Below are 11,530 nucleotides of genomic sequence, written 5' to 3' on the forward strand. Positions count from 1 at the left end.
CCCACTGGTGTTATCCAGTGGTAAAAGTAGGTACTAAAGGCATAGTAAACGTACTTATCACAAATTTGTAGAAAGGAAATTAAAGGGGACCCAATTTTTCTAGTAACAAAACCTTGTCTATTAGGGTATACCTGATTTTTTTCTAGATGTAATGTAACCGTTAACGTTAATGATTCTTTTACTTCAATTTACCAGTGATTTTCCAGTAAAGAATATGTGTGAAAGGGGCTGTTAAAACAATTTTTTTTCACTCATTTCGCTTTAATTAGTAATCAGTACCCCCTAACTTCTTGAGCCTTTTTCCAGCTCTTTGGTCCTTCCAAAATGTCATACAGCTTAGTTCTCTAGCTTAACTTGTACATGTACAACATCTTCATCGCCATGTTGGGTTTTGACTCGTGCCACATGCTGCTTCAGACACTAGCAAGTGAAGCATGTGTCTAACCACTAGTAATTGGCATAGTGACCTGCAGCAGGACCTGTGAATGAAACCCATGGAGCGGCACAATAGTTCAGTCCCAGAGGAGCTGCCCCAGAGCGGCCATAATGCTCCCAAACTGCCCAGACAACAGCCAACAGCCGTAATGAACTTATCAGACGTCATATCTGACAGCTGACATCTATATTCACCAGCCATCGCTCTGGACATATAGAATATTCATGTTGATGGTGCTTAACTGGTCAGTGTTAACCTTTACTATATTGTGTGTAATTGTGTTTGAGTGGCATTGCTGTGTTGTGTTCCACACTCCCGGTCGAGTCTAGCCGTCCTGTCAGGAGAGACTTCATTACAGCCGGCTGTGGTGAACACCGTCCATGTCCAGACAAGATTTCTCTAATGAGTAGATCACACCAATATGAACACACACACACACACACACACGACTAAACAACAAAGAGCTCTGGTGCACAGGAGAAGAGGCCATTACAGGCCACCAAATATACACACTTCAATTCCATGGAGAAGTGCATTCTGCTTTACCTTTGCAGGGTGTTGTATTTATGGATATTAATTATTTTTGTCAGTAATATATTTTGTTCGAGCCTCGGCTGGGCCAGTTGGCATTTCTGTGTGGAGTTTGCATGTTCTTCCTGCGTTCGCGTGGGTTTCCTCCAGGTGCTCCGGTTTCCCCCACAGTCCAAAGACATGTGGTACAGGTGAATTGGATTAGCTAAATTGTCCGTAGTGTGAATAAGTGTGTGTGGATGTTTCCCAGAAATGGGTTATGGCTGGAAGGGCATCCGCTGTGTAAAAACATGCTGGATAAGTTGGCAGTTATTCCGCTGCCGCGACCCTGGATTAATTAAGGGACTAAGCCGAAAAGAAAATAAATGAATGGATGAATATATTTTGTTCGCTCATATAGGTTATTGTTCCTTCTGGCTGTAAGGATTTTTGAGATATTTCAGAGATATTGGTATTGTTTAAAATATCTTTGTTTTGATTTATATTATGCATTTGATGATTTTTGTTTTAGCAGTCATTGCTTTAGTCTTCAGGGTGACATTCTAATATGCTGATTTGGTGTTCAAGAAACATTTTTACTTGCTATTAATGTTGAAAATAAGTGTACTGATTGATATTTATGTGTGAAAATTAGCATTTTGTCTGGATTGTTTTACATTTTTGACTAATTTACTGCCATTTGTGGATATTTAATTTATCTACACAACCTTTTTTAAAGTTTCTCTAACCCCATTTTAAACGATGTGTATTATAATGAGACCTCATTTTGATGCATACATGAAATTGAATTAACAAATGTGATTTTACATATTAAATATAAATAGCATCTAATATAATGTTTCAAATAACTTTTGTGAAAATTTTCCAAAAAAAGGTTAATGATGTCCCATGGCCTTTTAACCCAATAGATTGCAAAAAATGAAAGATATATTTATTCTGTCCGATTTTTTTTTATAATATCTAATGAGGTACAAGTAGTAGTTTGAAAAGTGAAAAATAAAGATCTTAAATTATGTATTATGGGAATCTTTGTCTGACAAGTTTTATTACTATATAAACTGTTATTCAATTACTAGTTACAAACAAAATTAAATCTATTTATTAAATTACAATTGCATTTATTACAGATATATTTGAAATAGGTATGGGATGATAAGCGGTTTCAGGGTTTACCGCGGTTTGGAAAAGTCAAGGTTTTAAAAGCGCAAACGATTTCTGTTATAGCGTTCCTCAGGCATATGTATTTTTTATTTAATTTGTTTTTCATGACTGTTTTATTGAGGTTTATTTTTTTTTTAGGACAGCAGTATCTACAGCAAAAGGACCCTCCAAATCAAAGGCAAATTTACAAGATGCACTGCATTATGTTACATTTTGCTGTTTTTAAAATATAAACATTTATTTTATAGTGGAATTTCTGTGCTCGCCTGCTGCTCCTGATGGGTGCGTGCGAGTAAACGGCTTTTGATCTCGTTTAACGCTTGGCTTTACTTTATATCCACAAAAAAGAAAGATACCCAAAGATCCCTTTTCAAGTTTTTATGAAATCTGTTTTTAAAACCAATGAAGATAGTCAGTGATTTATTTAAATTGTTTTAACCTGACATGTTTAAAATAAAAAAGCTAAAATATTTTAAATGTTTCTTAACAAAATATATTGTGTTCGATAGGGGGGAAAAAATGTACCCAGACATTTTTAAAGAACTTATTTTAGAGCAGTATTCACAATACCGTGAAACTGTAAAACCGTGATATTTTTATCCAAGGTTATCATACCGTCAGAATCTTATACCATCCTATGCCTAATATGAAAACTTTTTTCATTTTCACTCTGTAAGCCTAATTGTTTTTTATTATAATTACTAAAAATCTTTTGTTTTATTTTCATTTTAAACATCTATTTATATATATATATATATTTATATATATATATATATATATATATATATATATATATATATATATATATATATATATATATATATATATACGATCTTTAATTTTTAACTCCAACCTACATTAAAAAAAATGGTTTTTTGGATTTACTACATTTTGAAGGTAAGTGATTGCAAACAATTGATTTGGGATGAATTTAAAGCAAACAATTAAAGTTTTACGTCACTAAATCTAATTTGTTTGTTTAATTTCAGCCCAAATAAACTGTTTGCAACCACTTATCTTAATTGTAGTAAATCCAATGAACCATTTGTTTCAGTTACTGCACTAAAAAATTTTTTTCGTTTTTTTTTTTTTGTTCAAACGACTTATTTAAAATGAGCTGAATCAACCCGTCGTGAGTTTTTTGGGGAGGGGAAAACTTAATAGATTTTCTTCAATCCACTTAAATTTGTGAAGATAATGAAGTTAACATAATCGATTTATGTTGGGACAACATAAAGGAATTGTGTGGAACCCAGCAATTTTACAGTGTGCTGCTGAGACCTACATCATTTAACACATTTCTGTCAATTTCAAAAAACTGTGTAAATACAGTGATATGGTATATGGAATCCCCACACCATCATGTAAGTGTGCATACATGCTTCATATGGGCTGTAGGGGTCCCTGTAGAGTGCTCAGGGACCAAAAGAACAATAACTGCTATCTCATAGCCTCTCGAAGCCCCGGGGGTACAGTGTGTCGTGTGTCACTGTGTGTGTGTGTGTGTATTGGATCCTTAAGCAGCCCCACGGGGCCACAGCGCCGCTTCATTCTCCAGAGTTATTGATTAGATAAACAGTCACTAGTTTTACATCAGGCCCCCGCTGCTGTCTACGAGTCTTTTATTGACGACGGTGGGAAATTTGTTCAGCCAGTCTCAAGCCGGCCACACACTGTCTGCGTCTGCTTTTTGCAGGTTTAAGATTTCAGATCTGCACTTCATGATGCCTGAGAGTGATTTAATTTCAGATATATACAGAAAATGAGTTTAATACAAAAAGGTTCTGTTAGTTAATGAATTTACTAGCATGAGCAGATCTTGTATTTATTCACCTTTGGTAATGTTAGTCAATGAAAATAAAGTTGTTCTTGTTAACTCGCAGAGCAGTAATGTTAACAAGCACAAGTTGAGATTTTAATAATGCATTAGTAAATGTTGAACTATGATTAATAAATGCTGTACAAGTATTGTTCATGTTACTAAATACGTGAGTTAATGGGACTTTGTTGTAAAGTGTGATCTGTTTGTTTAAATGTTTTTCAGCCCTCCCAAGAAACTCACAGCAAAGCAGCGGGTGTCAAACCTCATGCGTTCAGAGTATGACAGTGGCATGGATGGACAATCTAAGGCTAAGAAGAAAAGGAAAAATAAGAAGGGTCAAGCAGAGGAATCTACCGATGCATAAAGTGGCCGTACAGGAGAGATCAGAGATGCTCTTTTCGTTTGGGAAGTGCTGAGGTTAGAGTTGTCGTGACCAGGTGGATTCTCAGGGTTGAACACACAGGTGTTTTTCCACAGAGTAACATTTTTTTAGATGTGAAAAAGCACAACCGGTCAGCAGAACAATCTGGGAATTTGCTCAATGCAAAAGCTTAGTTGCAGATGGGAAAATGAGCATGCATGGATTTCTTGCAGTGGGTTTATGAATTTATTTTTATAAATATTCTGCCTTATTTAAGCAATATTTTATTAAAAAATTGCTGAATTTGACTTTTTTAGGATGATTGTATTTAATATCTGTCTAATTAAATCTGACAAAGCACTGCATCCAAACGTGTTTCACAATCAGCAGCGACCAAACATCACATGGCTTTCATACAGGAGCTTCTGAGAACTCTGTGTTAAACTGTTTGCTGAAAGCGTTTAGCTCGTTTCTTTGGCTTGAATGTCGGTTTGGTCAGGTGAATGGGGCTGGATGTGTATGGAGGCTTACGCTGACCAGCTGTCCCAGCGTTCAGTCGGACTCGCCCGGTCACCAGCTGCTGTCTTTTTGGCCGAGTCTTCGCTGCGAGCGCTTGGAGAAATTTGACCGGAATATTACGTTTCAGTCTCTTTATTAACTTAAAAGCTGCTTGTGAAATTTGATTGGTCTGTGATAATGAAACGCTTATTAGGATTGGTCAATTAAACCCACACAACAAACCACTTACACAGATACGCTCATGAGGTGGAGTGAACTGACTCTGTGAACAGCGCTCACTAAAGCTTCCCATTGGCAGTCATTCGTGTGCTTGTGTTAATTAAAACGTTAAATATTAGTGCTAATTTAACAGAAAGCCAGGATCAATTAGAAATAAAATTAAAAACACCGCAAAGACAGTTTTCGTTGTTTTTTTTTTTTTTTTTTTTTGCGTAGCTACGTTCATGGGCTGTTGAGTTTAATAATTTTTTTATTCGTTTGTATAAGCATTTTTTCTCATTTTATAGACCGTTTATGCATCATATTTTACATGTAGTATACAAAAAAATTACCAAAATGATATTGAAGAATAAATTATTTGGATGTCACGATAGTCTTTATTTAGAAAAGTATTTTGGCGTCTGTTAAACCGGGCTGTAAACAACCCATAATAACCACAACACAATATTTCCACAATACGCTTTAAATCGTTGAACAGGTTGCAGTGATTATGTTTTCGCTGCAACGTGTTATTTCATTATAGGAAAACTCCTGGATTTGCGTAAAACAGGTTTTCAGCTGTACGGTCTTCATCACAATAAATTGGTCACAAATTAGCCTACATTTGCTACAATTATGGTTATTATCTGTAGCCTGTTGTTGTTGATATATTTATTTACCTTTTAGTTAGTAAATGAATTTTTCGTTTGGTAGAAAAAAAAAACTACAATTGTTTCATTATTGCATATCTGACATTGTCTTCTGTTGATGATTTATTTTGGTTTGCTTGCGTCATAATATTGTGCAAATAAACCACGCCATTCAATCTTAGGGGAAAAGCAACGTCTCAGAAAACAAGTCACAAGGTTCATGAGGTGATGGAACCCTTATCCGACTGTTTTCTGATCACTTCCTCCACACGTTGATTTTTAATAAATAGTTATAGCATTCGCCTTTTGGTCAGAGTCATTTGGAAAGTCTATTATTGCGCGTTTAGATTTTACAAGGGTATCGTCCAAGCGCAACCCTGTGATTCCTGAGGTTGGAGCGGCTGTCGGGTCGGGTCAGATCAGCTCATCGCGGCGGGTGTCGCGGGATCACCCCGGACAGAGACGCTGGATCTCCGCCGCCCTGAAGCCCGTGCAGGAGGATTCTGGGGACCAGAGGTCGCTGAACAGGGGGTGGAGGCGCGGACGGCCCTCTGTAGAGATACAAGCCTGGTCCCGGATCAAGGTTAGACACCAAACTTTGGGGATAAAAATAGGGTGAAGGGAACATTCTCTGTAGAGCGGAGTAATTCCCAGCTTCCGCGAGCAGCTCCAGTCCCACCGCGGTCTGCCGTTTCCACTTAGTTCTGTTTCAAACAAACAACATAGCGTCACTCATTTACTCATTTTTTAAAATCGAAATAGTCTTATTAAATGGCTGAAACCCGTTGGGGAAATGTTCTACTCATGGCAGTTATAATAACAATAAAAATAATAATTATTGTTAGTTATAAATATGTAGTGTTTGCAAAACTTGTTCAGATCAAAGTGTGGCGCAACTGACATACAGGAAGCCATTTTGTTGTCATGTGACAGCGCTAATAAACAAAGACGACCCCCTTTATGTATGTTCCAATGTTTTTTTTTCACATTAAGCTCCTTTTTTTTTTGGTCCAAAAGATTGTTTAAATCAACTTAAGTAACCGAAAGAAACACTCATGATGTTAAATGTTGGCTACAATTGATAATAAAAAAAACATTGGCTGATTTTCGTTGTGACTTTAAAGTGTTTTTTCCCTGAGCAAATTGGCGCGTCGTGGAAAGTTTGTTTTGAGGATGAATCCGTGTAATATCCCGCTGAACACTCATCCGTCAAATTGTCACTCAGCAAAAAGCCTTTTCGGATAAATAATTCATAATTGTGGCAATTGTTTAATTACTACTTGGAAGCTAAATTATTGATAAACGATGCAGTAATTTATTATTTATGACTAAATGTGTTGGACTCATGGAGTGTGAGGTTGTAGCTACTGTAACTTTTTCCCCGTTGTGGTTTAATTTTTGACGGGAACAGAAACAACAAACAAACTGCTTCAAGCTATTTATTTGCATAATTTTGATATTGGAAATGATTCTTGCTTGTGTGGAAGCTAACTATTTAACACGCGTTTTAAAATGGTTCAGCACACTGCTAGTCAGCTCCTTCAGTACTTTAGTTTCTTTGTGTGTAGCCCATATGAAGATGTGTGTATTCACCTGCGGTTCTGGTACCATGTTTTGACCTGTGTGTCAGTGAGGTTGAGGGATGCTGCCAGCTCCATCCTGTCCTGCACACTCAGGTACTTCTGACGCTCGAAGCTGCGCTCGAGCTGCGCCAGCTGGTGATCCGTGAACGCGGTGCGGGCTTTACGGGGCTTCTTCAGCCGGGAGTTGGGGCTGTCTCTACTGCTGGAGATTTCCCGATCAGCTTCGTCTTTCACTGAAAACACCATGTACATAAACAATATAAACATTGGCTATTGATTTATATGTGTATATTTATTTCGGACAGATGTGATTCCCTGTTTATTTTAGATCACATATTTTAAAAAGAAAGATCCCTGTGTGGGGTTTGGGTTCCTCAAATGTTCTTACTGAGAACAGTTGTTAAACTATGATTTTATATGGTGTAAGTAATGTTTTTTTTTTCTTTTTAATAAACGGCTATTTTCTGCTCAAGAATCTTTTTTTTTTTCAATTGAAAAAGCAATTCAAGCAATTGAAAGCTTCCTTTGGCCATATAAGGTTCTTCGTGTTGGTATTAATGGTTTAACAGTATTCAGTTAGGCGATTTCGTGATCCATTATGTTTGATGCTTTCAGCAGCATTAAATAATTATTTTTCTAAGTTTTCGTTAGTGTGTTGTGTTAAAAATCAAACAAAGTTGAGCTGCAAGAGTGCTGCACATTTGATTACACATTGGATTAACGGATTCAGAGTTAAAATATTTGATGAAACACCTTTATTGCCAATCAGTTGCGAGGACACCGACCCACTCAATTAATTATACATGCTTCAGGAAATTTTATTTGGTTTTGGATCCACTACAAATTTAGACTAAAATGACCTCCAAACGGAGATATTTTTAATTCAATTACCTTATGTTAAATTGCAAATAATCTGGGATATATTAACTGCGTTACGAAGAGAAACGAAAACAGGTATAATACTAACATTTTTCTTTTAATTCCTTTACTTTAGGCATGTCAGAAATGCTGCCACTTTTCCGCACTGGTTTTGTAAATCATTTGGAAAACCCGTTTTAATGCCGAGATCTTTTTTGCATCAAAATATTAGCAGTCAAAATAATTTGCATTTAGGCCTATATGTACTTCGATTAAGTTTTAACTAATTTCTTAGGAATGTAAAAAATGCTTAAGGGCATGTCCAGCTATAGGTTACATCGGTTTTCGTTCATAATGTTTTAAGTGAATCGTTGAACAATTCAAACATTGAATAATGCGAAAATAAAATAAAAAATATGTAAAAAAAAAACAAAAAAAAAAAAAACGAAGTATTTAATTTTAGTTTATATATCGAAATCGTTTTTTAGTTTTGTAGTTTCTTTCCAGTGTAATATTGTAGTTTATCTCACCCCTGTATTCGCTGTCCGAGGAAGAATTGCTGTGAAGTTTGTCCATGCAGTCTTCAGCATCCTGTGCTGACTGTCCAGTGCTAGAATAAGGAGCGCAGGCTGCCAGAGGTTTGCAGTCCGCCAGAATGTCTCTGATCAGGAATGAGGACGTGACTGTTCTCGGCTGCTGGGATATTTGTAAAGGAGAGTCCAGTCCGAGGGCTCGAGCGCGTCTGTGCACAGCGTCCTCCACTGAGCTCCGTCTCGGGGAAGGGGGCGACGAGCAGCCGCTGTCCAGGTCCGAGCGCGGGCTCAGCTCCGCCGGAGACCTGCACTCCCCCTTAGACATGCACGGGCTGCTGGCTCTGTGAGAAAGTATAGACTCGATCCCAAAGCTCGAGCCGTTTGATACCTCCATCGCGAGTCAAATCAATATCAAATGTGCATTTGTCCTTTATGACACTGGTTTTGGGAATGCAGCTGGAAGAAACTGCCGAATTAAAACGTTAAACTTCTGATCATTTTCGATAAAAAAATAAAAACAGTTTAATCCTTTCCCAGAAAACAAGTCACGAGTCCTTTATTTCTGATTGATCTAGCTGCTTTGTTGAATGTGTTCTCGTAGAGTTCCTCAAAAGCGAAACGTGAACGCGCGGGTCAGTTTCAGCACCAAGGACAGGTACATATATCTGCTCACCCTCACGGTCAGCTCTCAGCGGAGAACTAGTCGTTAACTTGAAAACTTATCTGGCTTTCTAGAGACTCGACTGCAACCCGTACCAAGCCCCAAATCCTCTGACCTAAGCCGATGCTGATGTGTAAAGTTCTAGTCCAGGTCTGCGAGGACTAAACCCGTGTAACGGAGTATAAACACAGGCAGTGATCTCCGCGACCTGAAAATGACACCCTCAAGGAAACAGCCAATACCGGAGGAGGAACGCGCTTTTAAAGGTGTCCATTCTGCGTTTGTCCCGAGCGCCACGTCGTTATTGGTTAAAGGGTGTTTTTGGGGGGTGATGATCACGTATATGTTGCGGGCGGGAGGGGGAGAAACATAGTCAACCCTCCCTCTTTTCTCCTAAATAAATTGCAGACACGTAACGCTTGACATGCGGATACAGTAGCTGTTGTATTTTACCTTTACACTTCATTTCATTTCACTTTCTTTCTTTCTTTCTTTCTTTCTTTCTTTCTTTCTTTCTTTCTTTCTTTCTTTCTTTCTTTCTTTCTTTCTTTCTTTCTTTTAGCTTAATGGCATTTAAGCTATACCCTTTTTACTTGTACAGACCAGAGACCCTCATCCAGAGCAAATTTTTAACACTGTAATTAAGAGGATAATGTCAATAAAATGTTACACTGTTTACCAGGCATTCATTCTATATACAGTTGAAGTCTGAATTATTAGCCCCCCCCCCTTGAATTTTTCCCAAATTATGTTTAACAGAGCAAGAAAATTTTTGCAGTATGTCTGATGATATTTTTTTTCTTCTGGAGAAAGTCTTATTTGTTTTCTTTCAGCTAGAATAAAAGCAGTTTCTAATTATTTAAAAAACATTTTAGGGTCAAAATAATTAGCCCCTTTAAGCTAATTTTTGTTTTGATAGTCTACAGAACAAACCATCGTTATACAATAACGTGCCCAATTACCCTAACCTGCCTATTAACCTAATTAACCTAGTTAAGCCTTTAAATGTCACTTTAAGCTGTATAGAAGTGTCTTGAAAAATATCTAGTCAAATATTATTTGCTGTCATCATGGCAAAAATAAAATAAATCAGTTATTAGAAATGAGTTATTAAAACTATTGTTTAGAAATGTGTTGAAAAAAAAATCTGCTCTCCGTTAAACAGAAATTGGAGAAAAAAATAAATGGGGGGCTAATAATTCTGACTTCAACTGTGTATATTTATCTGGAAGAGCATATGCTGCGTAAAACATGCTGGATAGGTTGGCAGTTCATTCCACTGTGGCGACCCCTGATTAATAAAAGGAACTAAGCTGAAAATAAGTAAATGAATGAAAAAAATAATTGCAGGGCCCTATGATAACTTTAGTCCTAAAAACGAAATTAGATATGTGATTTGTCAATCTAAATGAATAAATAAAAAAAAGATTAGAATAATGAATAATAATTAATATCACCTAATGCCTATGATGATTGAACTGCAAAAGATTATTGAAAGATTAAGTATGTTTTCTATGTGAATGAATGAAGATTTGTTGTTGGTGGTGGTGCTTTTTAATCTTACTGTATGAGAAGACAATAAATCTCATCTCCAGAGCTGTTCTGGGTCATGTCATGAACATGCTGATGCTTTACATAAAGAAAAAAATGTATATGAAAGCAAAATCAGTGTTTTATCAACCTGAAAAAACAAGCCTGGTTGTAGTTGAAGAAATTGTGACAGAAATGTTTTAATGTACAGTAAAATGCATTTCACAAAGTTAATATTAAGACAGTGCTCAGGATAATAGAGTACACCCCATTTTGAAAATGAATATTTTTCTGCATTTCTCAGTGAACATAGACAATGTATTTTAGCGCATTTTAACAAAACAGATTTATTAAATGGATACATTTATTAAAATCATAGTTTAGTCACCAAACATATTTAGAAATTTAAAGATAATACAATTAAATTTGAGTTAAATATTGCAAAAAAAAAAAAAAAAACAACCTACAAAATTTCAAATAAATGTTTCAATTTTTTTTATTTATTTTTTATTTTTTTGCTTCTCTTGATTTTTTCTCGTTTTCTATAACATATATATTTGAGTGTACTAGTTTTTGGACCATTTTCATAAGTTATTTTGTTAGTAAAGCTCCAGATTTGGCTTCAGTACTGACTAATCTGATGTATATGCACAAATATAATATTGTATAGCCTCCTATTAAAAATAT

At 36.3% G+C, this 11,530-nt stretch overlaps 3 protein-coding genes across 4 annotated transcripts in view; 2 read left to right on the top strand and 1 right to left on the bottom strand.

Annotated features, from left to right (window-relative positions):
* Positions 1-4,676, top strand: part of ddx31 (DEAD (Asp-Glu-Ala-Asp) box polypeptide 31) — a 29,192-nt gene extending 24,516 nt beyond the window's left edge. The window contains exon 20 of the mRNA XM_021476489.3: positions 4,173-4,676. Coding sequence (XP_021332164.2) covers positions 4,173-4,314 — 142 coding nt within the window. The 3' untranslated portion in view covers positions 4,315-4,676. The remainder of the gene's footprint in view (positions 1-4,172) is intronic.
* Positions 4,677-5,406: 730 nt separating this feature from the next.
* barhl1a (BarH-like homeobox 1a) lies at positions 5,407-9,532 on the bottom strand. The gene is given in 3 exon segments (NM_001017712.2): positions 5,407-6,382; positions 7,272-7,494; positions 8,650-9,532. Coding segments are annotated over 3 exon segments (900 nt in total). The 5' UTR covers positions 9,047-9,532; the 3' UTR covers positions 5,407-6,102.
* si:ch211-215c18.3 overlaps positions 5,656-11,530 on the top strand; it is a 42,473-nt gene continuing 36,598 nt past the window's right edge. For both annotated transcript variants that reach the window (XM_073952217.1, XM_073952218.1), the window contains exon 1: positions 5,656-6,261. The gene's annotated coding sequence lies outside the window, so the exon portion shown is untranslated. The remainder of the gene's footprint in view (positions 6,262-11,530) is intronic.

The sequence above is a fragment of the Danio rerio genome, chromosome 5, assembly GCF_049306965.1.
Source record: "Danio rerio strain Tuebingen ecotype United States chromosome 5, GRCz12tu, whole genome shotgun sequence".
In the NCBI taxonomy this organism is placed as follows: Eukaryota; Metazoa; Chordata; class Actinopteri; order Cypriniformes; family Danionidae; genus Danio; species Danio rerio.